General features: G+C 46.1%; 1 protein-coding gene across 1 annotated transcript; it reads right to left on the minus strand.

Moving 5' to 3' along the window:
• Positions 1-5,547: 5,547 nt before the first annotated feature.
• LOC147894647 (carotenoid 9,10(9',10')-cleavage dioxygenase-like) lies at positions 5,548-24,078 on the minus strand. Its single transcript, XM_087385419.1, has 14 exons — positions 23,728-24,078; positions 23,482-23,552; positions 23,287-23,301; positions 23,023-23,134; positions 22,776-22,875; positions 22,502-22,564; positions 22,311-22,421; positions 7,848-8,032; positions 7,573-7,708; positions 7,235-7,352; positions 6,916-7,017; positions 6,554-6,808; positions 6,224-6,335; positions 5,548-5,774 (listed from the first exon to the last, which is right to left on the minus strand). Exons 1-14 carry the CDS (start codon positions 23,971-23,973, stop codon positions 5,751-5,753), a joined length of 1,650 nt encoding a protein of 549 aa, XP_087241545.1. The 5' UTR covers positions 23,974-24,078; the 3' UTR covers positions 5,548-5,750.
• Positions 24,079-24,618: the final 540 nt, after the last annotated feature.

Consider the following 24,618-nt stretch of genomic DNA (forward strand, 5'->3'; position numbering starts at 1 on the left):
TTATTAAACCATATGATAGTATCATCTATATCTTTCCCGTCATCATCGTAAAGGCAACCATCTTTCAAACCCCCAATGCGTATCAACAATTATCTCTTCTCTGATAGATCTTACTTGATTTGTGATAATCTCCTTAGAAGTGGAGATTGGTGCTGATTACATTTGTGTAATACTTCTGTCACAATTTCAACCGTCCCATTCAACCAAATCAATCCTATCAATTCACGCCTTTCACATCAGTTCACATTGTGTTACTGCTCTCCATGTCCTGTACCTTCCTACCAAGAGCTGCAAGTTGGATTTTGAGCTCCCATATTTTCTGTTGTAGGTAATAGATATGCTCTTGTGGGTCTAAAATGATCCTCCACTTCTAAATCTTTGCATAGAGGATGGGAGGGCTGCAATAGTCAAATAAGAGACCTTGCTGCCAGGAGTCGAGGCAAAGGTTTTGACCTTGGGAAATTCTTGTATATCGAGCACTCCTGCTGGAGTTAATCCACCACAAGGATAGAATCATATCCTCCTTGTGTCGTAGGCAGCCCTACAATAAAGTACATGGAAATGCTCTCCCACTTAGTGGTATCTCCAAGGGCTGTAAAAGTCCGGGTGGCTTCACCCGCTCGGCCTTACTTACTTGACACGAGAAACACCGTGTCACATATTCATGAATATGCTTTTTCATCTTTGGCCAAAAGAAATCTCGCTTCACAAGATCATATGTCTTCTCAACTCCTGGATGTCCCGCACACGGGCTATCATGACACTGTCGAATGACTCTCTGCCTGAGATCATTCTGACTAGGTACTACAACCTTGCCATTTCTTTCTAGCATACCATCCCTTATGGTATATCTTGCATAAGTTTGGCCTTTTCTGGATGCCAGGTCATCCTTTTCATTTTCCCCGGGTTTTAACACATGAGCCTTAGGCCATAAGCTCTGGACAAACTCGTCCACCTTTTGAGTTTCTTTGATCTCGATCATTAGAGCACTCTCTAATACCGTGAAACTCAAACTATGCATAATGCGAGACAACGCATCAGCGATCTTATTATCTTTTCCTCTTCGGTACCGAATCGTTAAATTAAACTCTTGCATGAGCTCTGCCCACGTAGCTTGGCGGCCCCTCAAGTCAGGCTGTTTACTAAAATGTTTCAGAGTATCATGATCCACATCCACATAAAACTCCGAACCATACAGATAATGCCTCCATGTTTTCAAAGCATGGATAACAGCATACAACTCCAATTCATGAGTTGGCCAATTCCTTTGAGAGGGAGAAAGCTTCTTGCTTTCAAAGGCTACTGGCCTTCCCTCTTGAAGAAGAACTGTTTCTACCGCAATGCCACTTGCATCGGTTTCTAGGAACAACGATTTCTGGGGATCAACTATTTTTAACACCGGTCCTGTGACCACAACTTATTTTATGGTGTTAAAACTTTCTTGTTGATTCTATCCCCAAATAAAAGGTACTTTATCTGAGGCCAGATCAGTCAATGGCGATACTATTCCGGAATATCCTTTGATATGCCTTCTATAAAACTGGACAAATCCCAAGAATGATCGCAATGCGGTCAAACTCTGAGGGATTGGCCAAGTTAGTATCCCAGCCACTTTCTTCGGATCCATTTCTACCCCCTGTGGAGTAATTATGAACCCTAAATATTCAAGCCTAACCATACACAATATAGTTTTCTTTTTATTTACATAAAGACTGGCTTTCCTCAAAGTACTGAACACTACTCTTAAGTGTTCACGATGCTCAGTAATACTTTTACTGAATATCAGGATATCGTCAATAAAATGTACTACGAACTTTCCGATATACGGACGTAGCAAATCGTTCATAAGCATGACGAATGTCGCTAGAGCATTGGTAAGTCCGAAGGGCATTACCAAAAACTCATAATGACCAAACCTGCTTCTGAAAGCGGTTTTATGCACATCCTCGGCTCTAATCTAGATTTGATGGTAGCCACACTTAAGATCTATCTTACTGAAAATCACGGCTCCATGTAATGCATATAGCAAATCATCAATCCGAGCCATCGGATACCTGTGCTTAACAATGATATTATTCAATGCTCTGTAATCTATACAGAGGCGAAATGTATCATCCTTTTTCTTCTTTAATATCACTAGCGAAGCAAAAGGTGAGAAACTTGGTTGAATCTGCCCCAACTTGAGGTATCCTTCCAGCTGTCTACGCACCTCCGCCTCTTCAATGAAGCTCATTCTATAGGGAGGTCTATTTATAGGTTTTGCCCTCCGGATCAGTTCAATCTTATGTTGAACCTTCCGCTCTGGAGGTAACCCATAAGGTAATTCATCCCTAAAACATTCAGAGAACTTCTCTAATATCTCTTTAGCCAACTCGACCATCTTCCCATCTTGGGTAGCCTCAGTGCTAGTCGATGCATCATTAATCGACTCTACCGATGCTATACACAGACACAGAAACTCTTTCGGAGTCCTCCGAATTTCCATGGCTGAAATCAGTGGTCCTCGAGGTAAATCCTTCTCACCTCGCAAAACATATTCTACCCCGTTCATCTTGAACTGGTAAATATGCTTCTTCCAATCAATGGCTGGATTTTTCTGAAAATGCAAGCCATACCTAGGGCTATATCTGCGTGAGCAAGACTGGTCAATTCAAAGTCCAGCTCCTCAACATAGTCCTGAATTCGAAGTTCCAACTGGGTAACCCTTAGGTCCCATACTTCAGTTGAACTTCCGTCCGCCATCCTGACTGTATAAGCATAGTCAGACGGACTAGTTTTAGCCTTGAGCCTCTTAATAAGCTTCGAGTTGATTACATTGTGTGTTGACGCTGAGTCAAACAACACAATCACATCATGACTGGCTACTTGCCCTTTCATTTTAATCAACTCGGGCTCATCGAAAACCATATACCCCATTGCTGCGGGCTTGGAAAGGATGTTATCAGGTGCACCGCTTACTAACTTAGTAACAGACACACTTAACAACACAGGTACTAACCTCTGAGAAGGTCCCGCCAATTGCATCTGCATACGTTCCGCATTGGGACTCTCCTACATTTCCGCATCGCATTCAGATATTATCATATTGGCCGTGCGACGGTCTTTATTCAGTGGACAATCTTTCCATTGATGTCGCTGAAGGCAGCCGAAGCACAATCCTTTTCTAGCTTTCTCCTTTTGTTCAGGGGTCAACGAGGACTTTGACCAACCCCGGGCTGACATTGGAGTTATTTTCCTTTTCACCCCAACGGTGGTACTTGTTTTTACTGGTCCCTCAACCGGCTTCACCTGCTTGGTTTGGTCACTTGGCTGTGAGACACTTGTCTTTGAAGTCCATTTCCTCTGAAATCCCCCTTTTCTCGGGTACTCATACTGAGTCCCTGCCTGCACAAATCCACTAGATCTGCCTCTGGCATCCTCATAGTTCAGGGCTACTGCAATAGATTCATCTAATATAGTCACATATTTAGCCCGAACTTCCATTTTGATCTTGTCGTTCAGTCCATAGATATAGTCTTTTAACTGAACTGACATAGGGAGAGGATCTGTTATTTTCATGACACATTCCCTGAATTTGTCAGTGTACTGCGCCACCGACAGACTCCTCTGACGAAGATTTCTATAAGCATCCCAAGCTCGGGATTCTTCATCAGGTGGAAGAAAGTGTTTCTTAAATTCAGCTTTAAACCCTTCCCAGGTGGTAGGAGCATCTTGATCTTTCTGTTGCTTTATCCACCATCTATCCGCTGCCTCAATAAACAGGTGAGTGGCCTCATGGATTTTCTTTAGATCGGATCTGATTTCACAAATGGCGAAGGCTTCTTCCCACTTGTGTAACCAAACCTCGATCACATCAGAACTGCGCTCGATCATCCGACCAACATACTTCTCCGGTCTATAGTTAGCAATATTAGGCACCTTGACCCTTGCACGTTCTGATGAATGTATACTGGGCTCTGGCTCTGCTGGAGCTTTGCCCTTATCAATTCTAGATGGTCTAGCCGACGAGGCTTGCACCATCTCCCTAATCTCATTCTGACCAGCGTTCACTTAAAGCTGCTGGTTCATAATTTGCTGTAAAGCATCTTCTAATATCGAAATCCTACCAACCAAAGTAAGTGTTGTGTGATATGACATTTGTTGTGTAGACCGTGCTCTAGACTCGCTAGGATTCACCCTCGAATCTTGTCCTTCTGCCTCCATAGTTTCAAAAGGAAAATTAGTTTTTTTTTTAAAAATAAATAAATAAGATTTCCCTTTTGTTATACAGAAAAGATAAACGACAGTCCCTGCCGTACAAAACGAATCAACTGCAACTCAGAGTTTTTTTATTTAAAAAAAAGAAAAAACGCTCCCTGGAAGCTCCACGAAAACTGAGTATTTCGTTCATTCAGAAGATCCTGTGCCTTCCTTTATTTCTTCTGTGCGCAAATCTGTCATGTCTTTCCTTATTTCTTCTGTGCGCAAATCTGTTATGTCAAAAGCATTTGCTGCTACTTGCGCTCAGAATTATAATGGTAAATATACGGCCTGCAACTGTGACTTTGTTCCGGCCACTCTAATTCATCAGGACAATTATGATACGCAGGTCATCGCCTGTCGGTGCTCCACCAGGGAGGTCTAGGCCTGGAAATCGTTGACTGACTGACTTCCCGTAGGCTCATTGATGGACAACGCTCTGATGGAGGAAGGCCTGCGTAAATGCTCGTCAACACTACGCCACGTCGTCGCAGCAGAACGTCAACCTGAGATGCCCGTCAACCTGCTCCGCTATTCCCTACACCTGATCGAAGTCCCCCGCCACTCGAACTCAGCTACCACGAGGTTATCGTCACGGTCAACGACCTTGCAGTCTGTTGCACGTCACGAACAGCCGCAAATATTTTTTTCGCCTACTGTCCGTCACAGCCTACGAACCCCTTCCCTTACCTTGTGCTCTGATACCAAATGAAACACGCCTAAGCTAATTCAATTCTCTCATCTCTATTCTCTCTGTTTTAGATCACGGGCGATGGCATATTGATTGTTCCACCCAGCCAAACTCTCATGGATCGCAATTCTACAACAGATACGCATACTCTTTTTTTCCCATACATATCCACGAGACCCACAACTCCCTAGATGGTTCCCCTTGCCACATGTCATCATTTTAGCCTTTTCACTTGGTGCACCATTTACCCCTCTTGGGGCACATTTAAACCTTTTGCCCCTTGGCATTATTGCACATTTAGGTGCACCTAGGCCTTAGCACTCAGAACCACCTAGTCAATGCCATTTCACCCTCACCTAGGACCTTGGCAGTTACTTCTCTTGAACCATTTCGTTTACGCACATTAATTATTACAAAAGTTGGTCATCTAAGAGAAAATGCCCACCGATCTTTCCAGCAGCGACTGCTACCGCAGCAGCTCATACTTAAGCGGGTGAGAGGCGGGTGGGTGAGAGAGAGAGAGAGAGAGAGAGAGAGAGAGAGAGAGAGAGAGATGGTACGATTTCATATGGTGTCACTAATGTCCACTACAAGACCCAAATGATCTGTCTCACAGAATGCGCAGAAAATAATTTACATTCTCATAGATGAGCGTTAAAGTAATTTACAATGACACCTTTGCAGCATACATATTATTATACATTTCCAAATAATGACAGCTATCACATACAATCTTGAAGATGAACACTCGTTCCAATTTCTAGCCTGTAGTAATGCAGATCAATGTATCAAATGGAGTGGGCTGTGGCTGCTTTGAAGCTTACTTCTGTGATAATATCTGTTCCTGCATAAGCAAAACAAACATTATAAGACAATTTCGCATTTTCGGTGGACAGTCTCTCAACTATTTGTGTGTGCTTTGTTCTTGAATTTCTGCCCATTCTATCACATTAAACATCATCTTATGATTAAAAATGGCTGAAATAATGAAACATTTCAATTGATGACATGCAAGCTTGTCGTTAAGACCGTAACATTCGTTTCACATTCTAAAACCAGAATTTAAAAACAGAAAAGGATGACGACATGGGACGATAGTTTAGGTGACCCCAGGGCCTTATTGTATTTCATTTGAGAAGCTTTAAATTGAATATCTGAACCAAGCTGAAACCATTCAGATTTACGGAAACAGATCTTGCTAGATTCAGCCCACAAATATTGATTAATAAAATGATCATATAGAAACTGGAGGAAAAGCATCAACTTAAGGTACTATTCTTTGGAAATGCTTACTTCGCTGACAAAAAGAGCATGGAAACCATAGGGGACCCTGGTAGGTAGCTGAACAACTCCAACAGGCTCAGATGCCATAGTCTTCGCATCAAATACAGCCACTTCTGACTTCCTGGCATCACCCACAACACTATAATCAATAAAGCAAGCTAAATCCACCTAATATATCTTTGATGTGAAGCAGTACAAATGTAACTCACATGCTTCTAGGGAACATTCTGGTGCAAGTTTTGCAAAAGCATAATTTTCTAAAGTTTACTGCTATTTTTGTTGACTTATGTATTCTCCACTACTCCCATTAACAAGATGGGGTAAGCTTGTATAGCATACCCTGTATTTTCATCGTGAACAAAACAAATAAGATAGCCATCATCTTCATGCTCATCAATCCCAGAGGTACAAGGAACAAATATAGCTTCAGACCCATATCTGCCTGGTCCAAAGGAAAACATGCCTTTAACGTTGCCTCCAATTCGGAATTCCTCATTGCCTTCCAACTTGGGTTTCTCCCAAAGGTCAAATTTGATCAATCCTTTGACCTTTGTTATATTCTCTAGAATGGTGCCATAAACATATTGTTGTTTCCTGAAAGTGCACACAATGCAATGCAGAAGTTTACTCACATTTTCATGCTCAAACGATACATCAAAGATACGCTATTGCTAAGAAGAAAATCAAAAGTAGTGCCTGACCTGCCCGTATACTTTTCATTGATACGAGGAAAATCAACAGCAGAAACTGACAGTCGTGTTTGTGACGCATGGCCTGTCTTCAGATTGAAGCGCATCTCATATCTGGAAGGTGTGGAAAAGCAAGGCCTCCAGCTCATATACATTAGCATTGGAATGAATATCCATTTCTTTTAGATGCATGTTTCTTTATAAAGGGTCAAACAGCTATCTTGATTCTTGTAGTCATAAAAACTGAGTTTTTTTACGCCATTGTAGTATAAACACAAAGCATAAGTTGTATATGTATTGCTAGAATGGATAAACAGGAAAGGAACCTCACAGCTCATTGGGAAAATTCTTCGGATTTTTCTTCAATGGCCCTGATACCATCTCGAGATCAAGATCTAGCAGTCGGCAGGTATACAAGACAACCTCATCTCCCTCTTCCCAAGCATTGGCTGCATTTCCATTAGAGGGGAATCTCACGACAGGAACAAGGCATATGAAACTAATGAAAAGACTCTTTAATCAGTGTGATCAAAGCTGTGGATACAGTATCTTTCAGCACATTATATGACCAAGCAAGCACATGCACAAACACTTTATGGACATGGATGAAAGGCTCTGCCCATGCTAGCAACAAGAGGAGATAAGAGAAGAAAGAAAAGTAACACATACCGTTATGAAAAACATAGCATGTGGGAAGCTCAAACCACTGAATCATAGATTCATTTTTTGCATATCGAGGCAGGATGCCAAACCTTGCTTTCTTGGATTTGTCGAACTTAATAATGAGGCCACCCATTACCATTGCCTGAGACACACAGAAAAAGTTGGCATAAGGTTCTCTATTTGATAAATTCACCATTTCAAAATCTGGTAGCAGTATCAAAAAAGTCTAGTTGCAACTATTGAAACATAGCAATTACTTTTTAATGAAATTAGAATATTACCTTGGGTTCAAAATAAAGAGGCAAATCCATGAAAATAGCATAGTTTTCTGTTATGGCAAAGTCATGCATCATAACAGGCCCAGACACTGTTATTGGGATTGGATCTTGCATTATCCCTTCCTTAGACACAACTCGGTATGTACAATAGGGGGGTTCAAATTGATATCCAAAAGTGAAGAGCTCCCCTGCAAAACACCCAGAACATGCTCAATTGTTACATTAGAAAAGCATATACAATGTCACCGGTTGCATGAGATTAATTGAGCGTTAATCCCCTTACATGGGGCAAGGTAAACAATAGCAAACCCTGGACTGACCTGGCCTTTCCACAGAATCACTCCACAGCTCAATTAATTCAACCCTGGACTGACCTGACCTTTCCACGGAATCACTCCACAGCTTTGCATGCGCGGTTGAATGCTAGACCTTGATGATGCAGAAGCTCGGTGAGCTCCCCCCCTCCGCCCGCGGCAGCCTATAGGCTGCCTGCTGCCCCCTACTCACTGCCCTTCCTCCTTGCCTCGCCCTCACCCTCGCCCTTGCTCCACCTAGCCCCTCCATTTCCATCGTTCGGCTTCAAAGAAGAATCTGTCTTCGGTGGAACAAAACCATTTTTAGATTTAAAGAAGGGCTTTTTATCAAATCTCTTTTTCTTGTGGAAGGGTACATGTCGTTCCAAATCCTTCCCTTCCTTTGGGATCCCATTCTTCCTCTCACAATTCATTGCAAGAGAAATCGCAAAGTTCAGAGAGCGAGGATGAAACATGTTAATCTCGGCTCTCAACTTAGATTTTGGACCTGCCACATACTTCTTGCATTGATCTCGCTCATTACTTTTCTCCAAGGACTGTAATTGGATCAACCTTTGCCAAAATCTATCAGTATATGTGGAGATCGTTTCCTTATCGAACTGCCTGAAAGTATCCCACTGTTGTCTAGCTTTAGCTTTGAAATGTAAGGAAAGAAAATCTCTCTTAATGAGCTTTTGAAAAGACTTCCAAGATTTTGGTCGCCTTTTACTGTGCTTAGTGATGTTCCACCAAAGTGCAGCACTCTCTACTAAATGATTTGCAGCACATTTAATCTTGTCTTTTTCAGAGAATTTCTCCCCTGAAAAATAATCATCTAGCTGACTGATCCAAGACAAGACAGTGCGTGCTTCTTTCTTTCCATCGAAATTTTGAAATGAGAAAGCTTTTCTACTTGTCTTACTCTCCTTCCTCGAATTCTGTGCTCTCAGCGTGGCTTTGACTGTCCTAATAATAGGATCATCGTCGGAATCATCATCGAATGACTCATCGTCAGATGAATGCCTCTTTCTTTTCTTACCATTGATTTTCTTTTCCAATCTCTCCCAATGCTCACGCTCATCGGCCAACTGTGCCTGAAGTGCGTCTAATTACTCCTGAAGTGTGGGTGGTTGTGGCCGATGCGCCATGATAATGCGATAAATACAAATAAAGCGAAATGGAGGGAAATAAGGATAATAAGTATATGAGAATTAAACCGATGAAATAGAAATGTGATTCAAGTGTATGGTAAGACAACGGATGGCGGAAGATACTAAGTGTATGAAATATAAAGCATAGAAATCACTCATCTCGCTCTTTGATCGAAGGTAGAAAGGACTAGAGTGGGAAATATGTGACCGATGATGTCGCTCGTAGTTGTCTATGCGCTCAACTGACCTCCAATTAATTGCTCCGTGATTCGTGGTTCCAATTGCCTTATTGATTCAAGCGTTCAGATTTGGCTATGGTCTTCGCCTTGTTGAGCTCCGATCACCTTGTTGAGCCTCGTAGCTTGCTGAATTTTCCTCTTCTTCTTCTTCTTTTAAGGGCCTTTGAACCTTGTGTATAGTCAAAGCAACCTTTGACTTGATACGTTGCAAAAAAAAAAACAACTCAAACGAATTTTTCTTCTATAAGTCTTCAAATCTCTGTGCAGCGGTGCGCATACCTTTAATGCAAGGCTATGAAAAACGATGCGGGCCGGTGCGGGTCATGGAGGGCTAGAGTTCAAGATGGCATGCAAGCCGAAGTCTTGCAAGCGGCTGCAGGTCCGCAGACGAGGGCATGCAGAGGGAGACTTTGAGATATAGAGGCGGCTGGCTGCTTTGAAGTACTGCTTGAATGCATGTCCACTCTCCGCGCGGACTCAGAGGCGAAATTTTTTTTTTAAAATTTGGAATTTCACAAAGGGTAGCGGGCTGTAGCAGCTGCTAGTCCTGCAAGCAGAGATTTCGATTGGCGCAACCTCCCAGGTTGCCTTGATGAGCCGACTGCAGAATACTGTAGGTCTGCAGAAACAATAGAGGCGACCTCTATGCAGACAACTGCACGGCACACGAGCGGCGTACAAATTCGCAGAGATCCACAGACACTGAGGCTACAAAGAGGCGCGCGATGGCTGGCTGCACAGTGCACTCAATTCACTAGGTCTTTTTTTGAAAGCAGCGCTGGCGCGGAGTCTAGGGACATGGATGGGTGAGCCAGGAGCAGGCACCGGGCTGTTGTGAGGCTGTGAGCCACTGCTCACTGACGACTCTTGAGTGCTCCCAAGTCCCAAGGGTCCTGTCTCGATGAGGGCATAGGATCCGGATAATAAAGATATAGGCTAGCTGCGCACTGGTAGTCTAGAAGTCTACTTCGAAGTTCGCAAACGAGTCGTTGCAGGACTCCCGAGATGAGGCTGAGTACTTGGCGCGATCTTCAAAGTTCAAAGATTAAGGCTCGATGCACACATCCCTCAATGCAAGATTTCTTTTCCCCACGACCACGAGCTTTATTTCTGCATTAAGTGTCACATAGTCCTCTTGAACCTTCCACGGGACTTCTCTCCCTTTCACTTTCCACACGAGGGAGCTTCTCTTTAATTCCTTCACAAGAACGTGACCAAAGCTCTGATACCACTGAAACCAACACACAAATTCACGACTTAATCGATTGGAGAAGAAGAACATAATCACACCACGAAAACGACTGCAAACTGGGTACAATCTCCCCCCCCTAGATGAGTGGCTCACACTTCCTCATCTAGAGTATTTATGATATTTCATAAAAGCACCAAGGAGCCAAAATTATCCCTCTCTTTTAAAATGAGGGATATGGTTTACATAGCCATCTTAGGGCCCAAAAAATGAATTATGTCCACTACAAAATATATTGCTCAAACTTGCAATAATAAAACAGATACAAAATTGGCCCATCGCCATTTATAATGCGCTGTGTGACACCTCGATCAGTACCCTCACACATTAGAGGGCAACCACATCCGAGAGGTCACCATCTATAGAAGAGGCGTTTTCCTCATCCATTTGAGCTCCCCCGATATTGCCTCGATACTCGTGGAGCAGAGCCCCATCCTCCTTGGCCCGCATCTAGTTTACCTCTTTCCTTGGTATCATGGGTTTACAGTGGAGGACATGGATACGACACACCATCTTCCACATTTTCCGGTTACGCTCCGCTTCCCAAGGCTCCCCACGGAGTATCGAGCCATCCTCCCCTCCATTGGTCGAGCTTTTGGCACAGTGCTCGAGTCCTCGCCAGAGTTGGCCGCCTCAAGTCTAGCATATAATGGAGTCCCCAAGATTAGACTAGTAGTTGAGAGCCCAGAGTCCCTCCCAGAATTGATCCTCCTTGAGACCCTTGAAGGGGGCACACTTCGCCAGAGGGTGGAGATTTCCACGCTACCAGGCTAGTATCTTCGGTGTAGACAGATGGGTCACCTTGCCAGAGATTGCCCCCGTGGCCTTCCCTGTGCATCTCCCCCCCCAATCCCCCGTAGAGTAGGCAGAGTCAACAGGCCCGAGTCCAGCGTCCTCTTAGGCAAGAGCAGCAAGAGTCTCAGACCAGGCTACCAGGCTAGTATCTTCGGTGTAGACAGATGGGTCACCTTGCCAGAGATTGCCCCCGTGGCCTCCCCCATGCATCTCCCCCCCCAATCCCCCGTAGAGTAGGCAGAGTCAACAGGCCCGAGTCCAGCGTCCTCCTAGGCAGGAGCAGCAAGAGTCTCACACCCCATGGGTTACCCCCTCAGAAGGGAAACTGGACCCAGGTTAAAAAGAAAAAGAAACCAAGCAAGCAGACCCGCAAGCGCCACAGGCAGAGGACCAATCACAGAGAGAGGGACAGGGTTTGACCGAGAGGCTTCGAAAGGAGAAACAGCAGGAGCCACCGCCCATCCAGACGATCCTCCCGCTTCGGAGGTTTAGCCTCCGCACTCACACTTGAAGCAACAACGAGCCCCAGGAGCTCCAGATGCTCAACAGCAGTCGCGGAGGAGCGGACCCAGAGCCTCGACGAGCTTGATCAACAGTGGGGGCTTGCGGTCGTCCTTATTCTTTCTCCCCCTCCCCCTCCCCCTCCAGACCCCTCCCCCTCCCCCTCCAGACCCCTCCCCCTCTTCCTTTCCAACCCCCTTCCTGGGTTCCCCCCGCCCCCTCCCCTCCCCTCCCCCTCAGCCCCCCTGCTATGGTCATTCTCACCACCCGCCCCCCTCCATCCGCCCCCCGCATCCCTACCCCTCCCCCGTTGCCCCCCTCTCCACCTCTGCAACAGGTTCTTCCGCCTCGACACCCCTACCAGCAGGCAAGGAAAAGATGACGCCCCCTTCTGCTTCCTCATCGCAGCAGTCAATCAGTTCAGGGAGAGATCCTGAGAGACGAGGCTTGTCCTCCCGATCAACAGCTCCCAACCTTCAACCTCGGCGTCCCTTACCACGCGACTTCTGGAGGTTAGGACACTGGAACTATCTGGAGGTTCCAGACTCCTATCCTCCACCACTTGAGGTAACGCTCATGGTCCTTCAGCCTTGGATGGGGGGTTTGATCAGTGCAGTGGGATCTCAGACTCACCCTGTTTGGAGATTCCAGTTTGCCTCCACAGGGTTGGAGAAGTGATCCCCCGAGGAGATCAAATTACACGCATGATGGACGAGTTGATGGGGCCACAGGGACTGGACCTTTGGCACGCCCATGGCTCATGTAATGAAGAGGGGGAAAAGAGGCCAAGTTAGAGGCCCTTTACAAGGAAAATGTGAAGGGACTATATAAGTCTCCATCCACCCCCTACTATGTACTTTTAGGATGTGACATCTAATCCTATCTACTCTCCCTTCCTCCTCCTTGCCTACGCTCACTCACTATATCTCTCTTTTCCCTTCTCTTTCCTACCTCATTCTCTCTCTCTCTCCTACCCTTTCCTCTCCTTCTTCCCCTTTCTCTCTCTCTCTTCTGCTCCTCTATTCCCCTTTCTCTAAATCTGTCCCTACCCCTTCACTACATTGGTATCAGAGCTCTGCTCTCTGGCACCTTGCTTCCGTTGGCTTCACCAACCCTGCATTATAGCAATCACTACGCTGAGACGCCTACAGACGCAGCAAGGTACAACCAGCTCGTAAGCTGACAGACGCAAGGTCAACGACACCAGCTGCTACGCGCCTATCTAGGCCTATCCTCGCGTATTCCACAAGCTTCAAGCTGATGTACGAGTCCACGACAAATGTTTTCGGAGAGCTCCTCCTCAGCTAGGCTTCAGAGCACGCCAACAGTATCGCAAAGGAGTTGCCCTACAAAACCGCAAGCCCAAGCTCCAAATCGATGTTTGTAACATCGGCCAAATACAACAGCGCACGAGAACCCTCCGACCAGAACTAATCTGAAACTCCACTGGTATCTGAAGCTCCACACAACCTGCCCGTCGCCACGCCCTCGAGCTTCCTGTCATTGCTGCTGTTGCTGCTCTCGGGAGGCCTTTCGCTCCCGTCTCTGCTGCTCACACGCCATGTACGCCAACCCATCGCAGGTCTCTTACAAGCGCCCTCTCTGTCACCTTGATTCTGCCGCCTCGCCTTGGCCGCCTACCCACGCTGCGCCGCCTCCACCTTCCCCGTCACCTCCTGCAATAACCTTAGCCTACAAGGTTCTAAAACCTAGGTTAGACTTAATCCAGGGTTAGTTTAGTTAGGGGTTAGGTTTAGGTTGGGTTAGTTAGACCTACATCAAGTTAGTACTAACTAGGGTTAAAAAGGAGATTAGGTTAGACTAAGTCAATGTCCTAACTGTTCTAGAGGTCTTAGGTTAGGGCTGTCCTAACTATCCTAGGTGACTTAGGTCTCCCCCCCCCCCCCAAAAAAAAAAAGGGCAAAAACTCAAAATTCCAGCCTCTTTGAGGGGCTTTCGACAGCCCTATTTGGGCTCATTTTCGAAGCTTCTTCGACGACCCTTCTTCCGAGCCTCTCCATCGACATTTTCGTGTTTCCACGCATTATCTCAGGTGCTCAGTACGCAGGATTTTGGTATCTAATTCTCCTTGCCTATATTCCAGCTCCTCTCTCTAGGACCAGTTACCATGGCACCGAAGCGTGTCCCTTGGGATGTATCGCATGACACTGATGAGGCTGCTCGGTATGAGCAAGTGCCTGCCACAGTGGTTGCATCCACTAGTGGTGCAGATGTTCCTTCCACTCAGCCTCCCTCTCCTACATTCCGGGAAGTCCAAGCAGCACAGACGCAGTTTCTAGATGCCCATTTCTCTATGCTCCAGGGTGCTTTCCGCCAGATAGGACAGGGGTTCAGCCAACAGCTTACCACAGGCATGGCTATGCAGGATATGGCTCTTGTCCAGATGGGACAGCAGATTGGTCAGCAAATCACATTTGCCATTGCTATGTAGGATAAGGGTAAGCAGCCCGCACCCCAGCAAGGGGACCATTCAGACAGTCAGGATGTTTTGTCTCCCCCACGCAGGGGTTTTATGGCAGATGCCCATCGTGCCTATGAGCATCAGTCTTCTGGACCATTACATGTACCCCAGCTTGGGGATTATCTGGACATAGATGATGCATTTTCTGTGCCACAGAGCACCTTCTTGCAGGATGTCAGGCCATCTTTTGGCTCTCAGCTTTCTGCATCTATGCAGGCTGAACCGTCTCTTTTGGGCCGACCCATTGGTGTGCATCCAGCTAGTGCTCCTTTCACCGCACCAACGAGCATGCCTGGAGTTGGCTTGGGTTTATATGGCAGCCCACACCCCTGGGAGAGAGGTCAGTCCTCTTCTCAGCCCTTTGGTATGCCATCATTCCGGAGAGATGCATTTGGCAGAGAGACCCAGCCTGGAGTTCATGCACCTATGCTCCGCCAGCGAGCACATATAGCCAGACGCAGCCAGTGCACCAAATGGCAACAACTTCTACGCAGCAGGGGGTTGGTGGTGGGCAGCAAGCCACTTTTAATGACATGTTGGCAGATTCTTTGTGTTCATACAGGGCCCTACCTGAGGCCATCAAACTTGAGATGCCCTTCTCCGATTACGTGAACCTCAAACGTGATGATGCTCGCACTTCTGGAGGCTACACACACAAGAATTATGCAGCTAAGGATATGAAGGACAAACTCACAGTGCATAAGTTTAAAGGGGACACTCGCACTCCCAATGAGTTGGAGGAGTGGCTCACGAAGCTAGAAGACTATTTCCGCTTCTACCCCAAGTCTGAGGAGCGCATCATTTTTGCAGGTATGCATATGCAAGACTATGCCCACACATAGTGGCAATACATGAGGGATTCGCCTCAGAAACCAACCACTTGGAGGGGTTCAAAGAATTGATGGTCACTACATTTGTATCTCCACTTGTATTGGATCAATACTTGGCTGAATTTTATGTCTTGACACAGACCGGTACAGTCCAAGAGTACTTGCAACGTTTTTGGAGGCTTTCCCTGTTTGTGCAGAATGTATCTGAAAAGGGAAAGCTGCTGCGTTTCATCCATGGGTTAAGAAGTTCTCTCGCTGCAGATGTGAAGGCACATAACCCTCAAACAATTGAGAGGGCAGCTCAGCTTGCAGAAGTATTCGAGCCTAAATATGCTAGCAAGCATAGAAATGCCATGGGCAGCTCGCATGCTATGGGGTATGACACTGAGTCAAAGCCTAAGTTTGCTGATTGGACTGACAAGAAATCTGCAGCAGCACCATTTCCTCGCTTTCCTACTGTCTCGGGTAGTAAGATGCCGTATGCCAGGCCTTACAGGTATCCTAATGCCAAGCCTGGAGGCAAGCCGCTGGAAATGAGCAGGCTGAGATAAAACAGCATACACGGGCAATAATGGACAGCAGAAAGAAGGCCAACTTATGTTTTAAATGTGGCAAGAAATGGACTCCTGAGCACAAGAATGTGTGCAAGATGCGCAACAGTGGTACTGCCAAGCTCAGCATGATCATTGACCTCTAAGATGACGAGGAATTGTTTGATGCCCCAGGTTCTTTGGATACGTCTCAAGATGAGATGGCAAATACACATGATGCAGATGAGAATCCTGACACTGGAGCCACGAAGGGCACCGACTTTCCTTTTGATCCTGGTGGTGCTACTGCGCATGACACTCATGCTTCACATTCGTATGAGATTCTGCCCACTGGTGGCATGAGAGGCCATAGGCCAACACTCTTTTCTGTGGAGCATCAAGATGCGGTACCTTTTTATGCATATGAAGATGCAGGTGGTAATGCTCCCGTGAACGAGGATGAGGTATATTGGGATGCCCAGCCAACACTTTATACTATTTCCATGCATGCCCTGATGGGTGCCAAAAGTGCTGATACTATCAGATTAACATGGATGATAAATGGCAGGATTGTGCATGTGTTGGTGGACAGCGGTAGCACCCACAGTTTTGTTAACTGCAAGACCTTACAGAGAGTTGGACTGATTGCCACTGAGATAGACCATGGGTTGAGAGTAGAAGTGGCCAATGGGCAGCATATGATCAGTAGATCTTGTTGCCAAGATGCAACAAGGATTAAGTTCTCTGATGACTATACTTTTGCAGGTGATCTCTTGGCAATTGACATGGGCCCAATAGATGTTGTCCTAGGCTGTGATTGGTTACAATCACTGGGCAAAATCAGCATGGATTTCAATGCCTAACACTCAGCTTTGTCCACAAGGATGGATCAGTTACATTGCATGGTATTATTGCAGGTTATTTCAGCAAGACAGTTGGCCAGAGAGCTCAAGAGGGGCAGCACCATATATGCATTAAATGTGTCAGTAACTAAAGAGGGTGGCACTCCCCGTGTTGATGATTGTGATATGCAGAGATTGCTCTCAAAGTTTGCAGATGTGTTTGCTGATTTGCCATCACAGTTGCCTCCGAGAAGAGATGTAGATCATGCCATAGTCCTGGAACCTGGCAGTAAGCCAATCAATAAGGCCCCATACCAACTCTCTAAGGTAGAACGGGAAGAAGTGGCAACTCAAGTGAGGAATTTACTTCAGAAGAGTTTCATCACTCATAGCACTTCTCCTTTTGCATCCCCTGGACTCCTGGTGAAAAAGAAGAATGGTTCTTACCGTATGTGCATTGACTACAGAGACTTGAATAAGGTCACCATTAAAAACAGGTTTCCAATCCCCAGGATAGATGACCTGTTGGATGAACCCAAGGGTGCTCAGTTTTTCACTAAGATTGATTTGAGGTCCGGCTATCATTAGATTAGAATGAAAGCTGGGGATGAGCACAAGACAGCCTTTCGCACAACGAGGGGACTGTATGAGTTCAAGGTGATGCCTTTTGTATTGACCAATGCACCAGCTACTTTCCAGGCACTCATGAACAAGATTTTGCAGCCTCTCCTTTTCAAATATGTGCTGGTATTTTTTAATGACATCCTCATTTACAGCAAGGATAAGCATGAGCACATCAGACATGTCAAGCAAGTGCTGGAAATTTTGAGGTTGCATCAGCTTTATGCTAAAGCCAGCAGACGCACTTTTATGGCACAAGAGGTTGAGTATCTTGGTCACATTGTGAGCAAGGATGGCATTCGAGTGGATCCTGCAAAGGTGAAATGCATTTGTGGATTGGCCGCAGCCACGCAACCCTACTCAGTTGAGGGGATTTCTAGGTCTTGCTTCCTTCTACAGGCGCTTTATTCGCAAGTTTGCCAAGCGGGCAGCCCCTCTGACAGACCTTTTGAAGAAGGATGCTTTTATGTGGTCTACAAAAGCACAGCGCAGCTTTGAAGACCTGAAATTCGCCCTCACTCATGCTTCTGTGTTGGTATGCCCTGATTTTTCACATACTTTCATTGTGGAGGCAGATGCCAGTGGCAAAGGATTAGGAGCTGTGCTAAGACAGGAACACGGGGTAATTGCTTTTGAAAGCAGGAAATTGGATGCCAAGGAGCTAAATTATCATGTGTATGATCAGGAAATGTTGGCTATCCTCCATGCTCTCCAAAAATGGCACCACTACCTGTACGGTAGCAAAATTAAGGTTAAGACAGCCCAACTTGTCAATGAAGCAAAAGAGGTGGCTGTCTAAGGTTCAGTCTTATGATTTTGACATCGAGTACAGGAAGGGGAAAGAAAACATGGTTGCATATGCCTTATCCCGTATGTGGGCTTGCAGTTTGTCTGCCATTTCTACCATCTACCAGGAGTGGATTCATGGTATTCAGGAAGAATACATGCAGGATTCTAAGGCAGCTTCCATATTTGTGGAGTTACAGAAGCCATCAAGCCAGGGGCATGCTGAATTTAACCTGCATAATGGGCTGTTGTGGTGCAAGGACAGAATTTATTTGGTGCTAGATTCAAAGTACCGACTACTGGTCTTACAGGAAATGCACTCATCTCCTATGGCAGGACATGTGGGTATTACTAAGACACATGAAAAGGTTAAACAGAGCTTTATCTGGGATGGCTTGTGGCAGGATGTAGTTAAATTTGTCAGTGAATGTTTGCCCTGCCAGCAAAATAAAGTGGACAGCCAGTTACCCGCGCGTCTCTTGCAGCCATTACCTATTCCAGGAGGCAAATGGACTCACATTGCTATGGATTTCATCACAGGGTTGCCTTCCACAGAGCGGGGATGGGATAGCATTTTTGTGGTGGTTGACAGAATGACAAAGCAGGCCCATTTCATACCCACTAAGACCCGTTATTCAGCATCACAAGTTGCTTGGCAGTTCATCGAGCATGTTTTTAAGCATCATGGTTTCCCTCAGGAGATTGTCAGCGACAGAGATGCAAAATTTATGGGTCACTTTTGGCAGGAATTATTTACAGTAGTGGGTACTTCTCTTACACCTAGCACTGCTTACCACCCTGAGACGGATGGACAGTCAGAAAGGGTGAACAAATGGCTGGAGGAGTATTTGAGGCATTTCAGTCATGACACACAGAAGTCTTGGGATAAGTGGTTGGCACTTGCTGACTTTTGTTACAACAGTACCATGCACATCTCTATTGGCATGAGCCCGTTTGAGGCTATGTATGGATGCACAGTGGGTATGCCATCTTTAGTTGCAGACATGGCTATGAAAAATCAGCAAGCAAGAAATGACTTGGAGAGTATGGATGCCCTTTTGCAATTGGCTAAAAAGAATATGCAAGATGCCCAAGCCAAGCAGAAGAAGTATGCCGATGAACGCAGGAGGTATCTGTCTTTTGAAGAAGGGGATTATGTGCACTTACGCCTCCATAAGAACCGTTATGCCTTGCTGAAGGGTAACACCAACACGAAGCTTGCTCACAGGTATTACGGTCCCTACAGGATCATCCGCAAAGTTGGCAAGGTGGCATATGAGTTGGAGCTACCCAGGACCTCCAAGATTCATAATGTTTTCCATGTGTCCTTGCTGAAGCCACATGTCGGACAGCATGTCCAAGTCCTTCCTAAGCTACCACCTATGGATGAGGAGGGCCACATACTCTATGTTCTGGAGCGCATCATGGGTTTCAAGGATCACGTACTCCGAAACAAAGTCTACACCAATATCTTATCAAGTGGCAAGGACTCCCTGAGGATGAGAACTCATGGCAGCCAGAGAGCATTGTCCAAGGCAACCCCTATCTCCTACCGGGCTGATTATTATTTGCTGTTTGCTGCACCTATTTAACAGCCCGCATATGAAAGTTTTGACGGCAAAATTCTATGGGAAGGGATGTCTGTAATGAAGGGGAAAAAGAGGCCAAGTTAGAGGCCCTTTAGGGGGGAAATGTGGAGGGACTATATAAGTCTCCATCCACACCCTACTATGTACTTTTCGGATGTGACATCTAATCCTATCTACTCTCCCTTCCTCCTTGCCTACGCTCACTCACTGTCTCTCTCTCTTCCCTACTCCCTCTCCATCTCTCCCTCTCTTTCCTACCTCATTCTCTCTCTCCTACCCTTTCCTCTCCTTCTTCCCCTTTCTCTCTCTCTCTTCTACTCCTCTATTCCCCTTTCTCTAAATCTGTCCCTACCCCTTCACTACAGCACGGAGGTGAACTTTCAGCTGAGCTTCACATGCGAGGAGCCGGTGTATGGTTTGGCGACGGGAGTTATCAAATTGCCGCTGGCGGCAAAGGTGGAGCAGACATACTTCTAGCCCTTCCAGAAGTGTGCGGAGCTGTTCGGCGTGGAAGCCTCCTTCGTGATGAAGTGGGCATGGAAGATCGGTATTAAGCCAGTATCCACCCTAGTACGTCGCCGCACTGACACCGATTACTTGCCCTCCAAACCCTCGGTAAAATCACACAAGGCAGTCTTTCTTGGACACGCACCCACTCACAGGAGAGCCTTGTTCCCGACACTCCCATCCTCATGGTGAGTTGGAACGTACACGGGCTCCACGACTGTATTCGTAGCCAACCGCACTACTGATACACCGGCAAGAGTTGCAGAGGGCAGTGGTAGAGCGGGCAGTGGACATCTTTATGATTCAGGAGCATCTCAATCTCACAATCTTTGGTTCCAGAGGTCTACAATCAGGGCAAGCTTCAATTTGGATGGGAGTTCGAACGGGAGAGTCCAGGATTGGGATCCTGAACGTGTATACCCCAACGTGTAGACAGCACCGCCCGACCTTTTGGAGGAGGCTGTCAGAGTGTCTTCTGGATGTAGACTCCTGGATTGTTGGAGGTGACTTCAACAACTTGGAGTTTGGGGAAGACAAGCAGGGAGGCGCCTCTTTCTCTGTTCTAGGAGGCAGTGGATTGGTCAAGGGAGGAGTCACAGCCGCTGGCGGTTCTTCTCTTGGACTTTGAGAAGGCCTACAATAGGGTGGAGTGGTCCTTCTTGGAGGGCACTATGCGGAGATTGGGTTTCTCAGACAGATGGGTCAGAGGAGTTTCAGCGCTATATGCACGGAGCTCTAGTCAAATGCTTGTTTGAGGACACACGGGCAAGGCCTTTCCTCTCTCTCTCGCTCCCTTCCTCTTCCTATTTGTGGCGGAGGCTTTGGGCTACTACTTGAGATCACAGGTAGTGGCAGGTAGTGGGTCTCACAGGGTTGAGGCTCCCAATCAGACAGGAGGAGGAGCTACTTGACTCGGAGTTTACAGATGACACGGCCTTGTATGTTGAGGGCACCACAACGAGTCTGGAGAGAGTCAAGCACGCACTGCCAATCTACTGTGAGGCCTGAGGTGCACGGATCAACTGGACAAAATCCATAGGTTTCTTCACAGGCTTTGAGGAGACATAGGAGATCCGTGAGTGGGGGAGGGACTCTGGCTTCAGATAGATACCGCGAGGCCAGACAGCGAGATACCTCAGATGCCAGGTTGGTATTGACATTACAACAGAGCAACAGATTGCCCTGGTCCTTGAGAGTATTCGGCGCAAGCTTCTCTATTGGAGCTTGGCCAAACTCTCCCCTACACGTCGCGCCTTAGTGGCAAACCAGGTCCTTCTTGCCACGGCTTGGTATATCGCCTCCTGCTAGTGCTTTCATTCACAAAGGATGCATTGGGCAGCTCCGACAGTTGGTACGAAACTTCCTTTGAGCAGGTTCAAATGGCTGAGGAACACTAAAGCCCGAGTAGCTTGGCAGACGGTAATCATGCTGCATGCACTGGGAGGCTTGGGTATCATTGATCCGGAGATGCAATGCAGAGCCCTTCTAGGCAAGTTGGTGGTTCGTGGGGCTTCACCCCAAGTGCAAAGCCTTGGAAGCTCCTCTTATAGCAAGGGCTTCTAAGGAACACCCCACGCACTGGGGGACAGTGGCAGCCTTCACATAGATGGATCTTCTCAGAGGCCCCCCTTACGGGGAAGGGTTCCCCCTTGATGAGGAGCCTTCACAGGGTCTGGCAGAGACTGGCAAGGGGTCTCATCTGTCCCCCACTTGGCTGTTAGCCCCAGTACTAGAGATCCCCTAGACAGTGAGCTGGGTTTCTTTGGAACAGGCCGGTTCTTTCTTTCAGCCTTTTCCGGTTTTTTTCCATACTCAGCACCTTTGGGGCTGCTGTTTAGTATGAAGTCTTTCAAGCATTAATAGAAGGTTCCTTTCTTCGAAAAAAAATAAAAAATAACTTTAAAATAACTCACTTGCACCCCAAAATCAAAAAACTCCTCTGAATTCAAGCCCATTCTTTTATTTAAATGTCACCGAGCTAGCTGTTGGAACTCTCAGGAGGTATTCAGTGCAAAGTTCACATCTGCCACCACAAAGACAGAATTCCGCACCTGTTACAGGGTCCACTTTCGGATGAGCTGTAAAAGGATGTGTTAACCGTTTTTCATAGTCCATGTAGCCAATCGTCTGCAAATCTCCATCTTCAAGAACTCTAATTGCATCTGCATTAATGCTGCCAAAATAAGTATACATAAGAAGCATAGAAGAAGCTCAAAACAATGACAGACTATGTACATCTTACAGGGTTTGTCTGCTTCCGACAGAGCAAGAAGTCTCCCATCATGATAAACCATTGCTGTATTGCCTGCCTCAATACACAAAGACAAACAAAAATAAAAATGACTCATGATCCAAACCAATCACAAAAATTTGCAGATGAACTGTGTTTAGGTACCCAAATGGGAGGGGTCTTCTGAACCCAACAAGTAGCCGATTATTATCTTGTAAAATGCAAAGGAAGACTTCTTTGCATGCTAAAGTGGCCTTTAAGGGGCCCCAAGTGCGGCTCCTATTACCTGTTCCCATGCCTTGAGACATATCCAAAACTTTCGTAGAACACCGGAGGGTGAAAATCTTCCCTATGAGAGCTCCAAATATGCCTTTCATATCCCCAATCTGCAATAAAGCACAAATAACGTCCTCAATAACTGACAGTAGCATACAAGAGACGAAAGGACTCTCCTGTCCATCTGCAAGTACACTAAGGGTCCGTATTTGTATTAATTAAACTAACAGAGTACAAAAACTTATCCGCCTTCAAACCTTCAAGAACTTGGCGGCACCGAAATATTCTTCTTGTTTAAGCCTTGACGTTTGCACAAAGCGCGAAACATAGGTAGCTTTCCCATCCTTTATACGTAGCCCATGCACCATCCTGCATTCATTCCTATAACATTATATACTCCGCGCTCACCCCTTCTTCAGCTCTACTAAGTAACAACAAAAGACAACGATGAACACTACAAGGTGTCCGAAAGAATTCAAGTTAAAATTGGCACAGGTAGAAGCGGTGGTGCGCGTGTATACCCGTCTCCGTCAAACCTGTATGATAAAGAATTTGCTCCATTAGCCATACAAGTCTCAAAACACCCAATAAAAGTAGAAAAATGGAAACGCAGCGATCGGTTCATTTTCACGACAACGCATCAAAAAATAATATCACTTCACGTAGCGAAGTTCCCGGAAGAAATTAAGAGAACCCAGTACAAAGAAATACTCTACCAATGGTAGCCTGCCACTGGCGTGAATTTGGGGTTGGGACCAATGCGCACAAATTCTCCATTCAGGCAGCTCTGCAGCGTAGGAAGACCAACCAAGAAACAAAAGAAGATCCAATATTCAGATGCTAGGAGTAAGAAGCACTGTGGAAAAAGCATAAACTGTAACGGGCAATATGTTAGACCAGAGCTTCCAAAAGATATCCAGCTGTCTCAGGCAGAGAGAAAAAAGAGAGAACTTGACACGCACCGGAAGAGAGCCAACGACGGGAAGGTCTGGCTGCAGCTGGGATTCGGGAACAGGGGCGTAGTTACCAGTGAGAAAATGAAGAGGCTGATTGCGGGAAGGGTAGAAAGCCCAGGTGAAGGCTTTCTCGAGAAGGTCGAGGAAGAGGGAAGAAGTGTTTTTGTGGGGGTGAGGAGAGATGGGAGAAGGAAGAGGGAGGGAGGAAGGAGATGGGTTGGGCGAATCTTGGTGTGAGGAGAGAGGAGCCATGGGGTGGAGCTAGTCTGAGGAGGAAGAGGGAGAGAAGGTGATGAAGAAAAAGGAGTTTGTTTGCGAGTGGAGGCAGAGGATGGAAGGTGGTACAGGCATCCTCCATGGATGCTCAATCATTATCTTCATAGCTGAATATAGCCATTTCCTTGTCCCATCTTCATAGCTAAATATAAACCATTTCCTTGTCCCATCCTGCCCGCATTACTTAGAGCATCCAAGTCCCTCACTTACTACAGGTTTTTTTCAAACCTTTATAGATTTTTACAGGTTTTCATAACTCACACTCCTTCATTTTGTACATTTTTAAAATTAAAACTTATAGGTCAAAATGAAAATCTTACAGGTCCATTGTACATAGTTTGCACGTTCTGTGTGAACACTCGTAGGCTTACTTAAATTGGACCTCGGGAAAATTAGATTTAAACTTTATTGGGAGCATTAATTTTTCTATTGGGTGCCCAAGTGCTTCTAATTCTGTGTTGTTCCAGCATTGTCCCCATCTTCGTGATTGGGCACAATCCTCCATAGTTGTCGTTTTTGGCCTGCCATATATCTTTAACCCATTAACCATGGACACCCCAAAAAAAAGGAGAGGACACATGAGAGCTTGGAGGAGAAGAGCCTGCCAAGTGTCACAAAGAA

The sequence above is a fragment of the Dipteris shenzhenensis genome, chromosome 14 (assembly GCF_047967505.1).
Source record: "Dipteris shenzhenensis isolate YYH24624 ecotype China chromosome 14, Dip_SZ_1.0, whole genome shotgun sequence".
Lineage (NCBI taxonomy): Eukaryota > Viridiplantae > Streptophyta > Polypodiopsida > Gleicheniales > Dipteridaceae > Dipteris > Dipteris shenzhenensis.

Coding starts and splice junctions, on each gene's coding strand:
- LOC147894647 (XM_087385419.1), bottom strand. CDS start 23,973: ATGGCTCCTCTCTCCTCACACCAAGATTCGCCCAACCCATCTCCTTCC. Junction 8,033..22,310: donor GAAAGTGGACCCTGTAACAG/GTGCGGAATTCT, acceptor GGTGTTTTGCAG/GGGAGCTCTTCACTTTTGGA. Junction 6,809..6,915: donor AATGAAAAGTATACGGGCAG/GTCAGGCACTAC, acceptor GTGCACTTTCAG/GAAACAACAATATGTTTATG.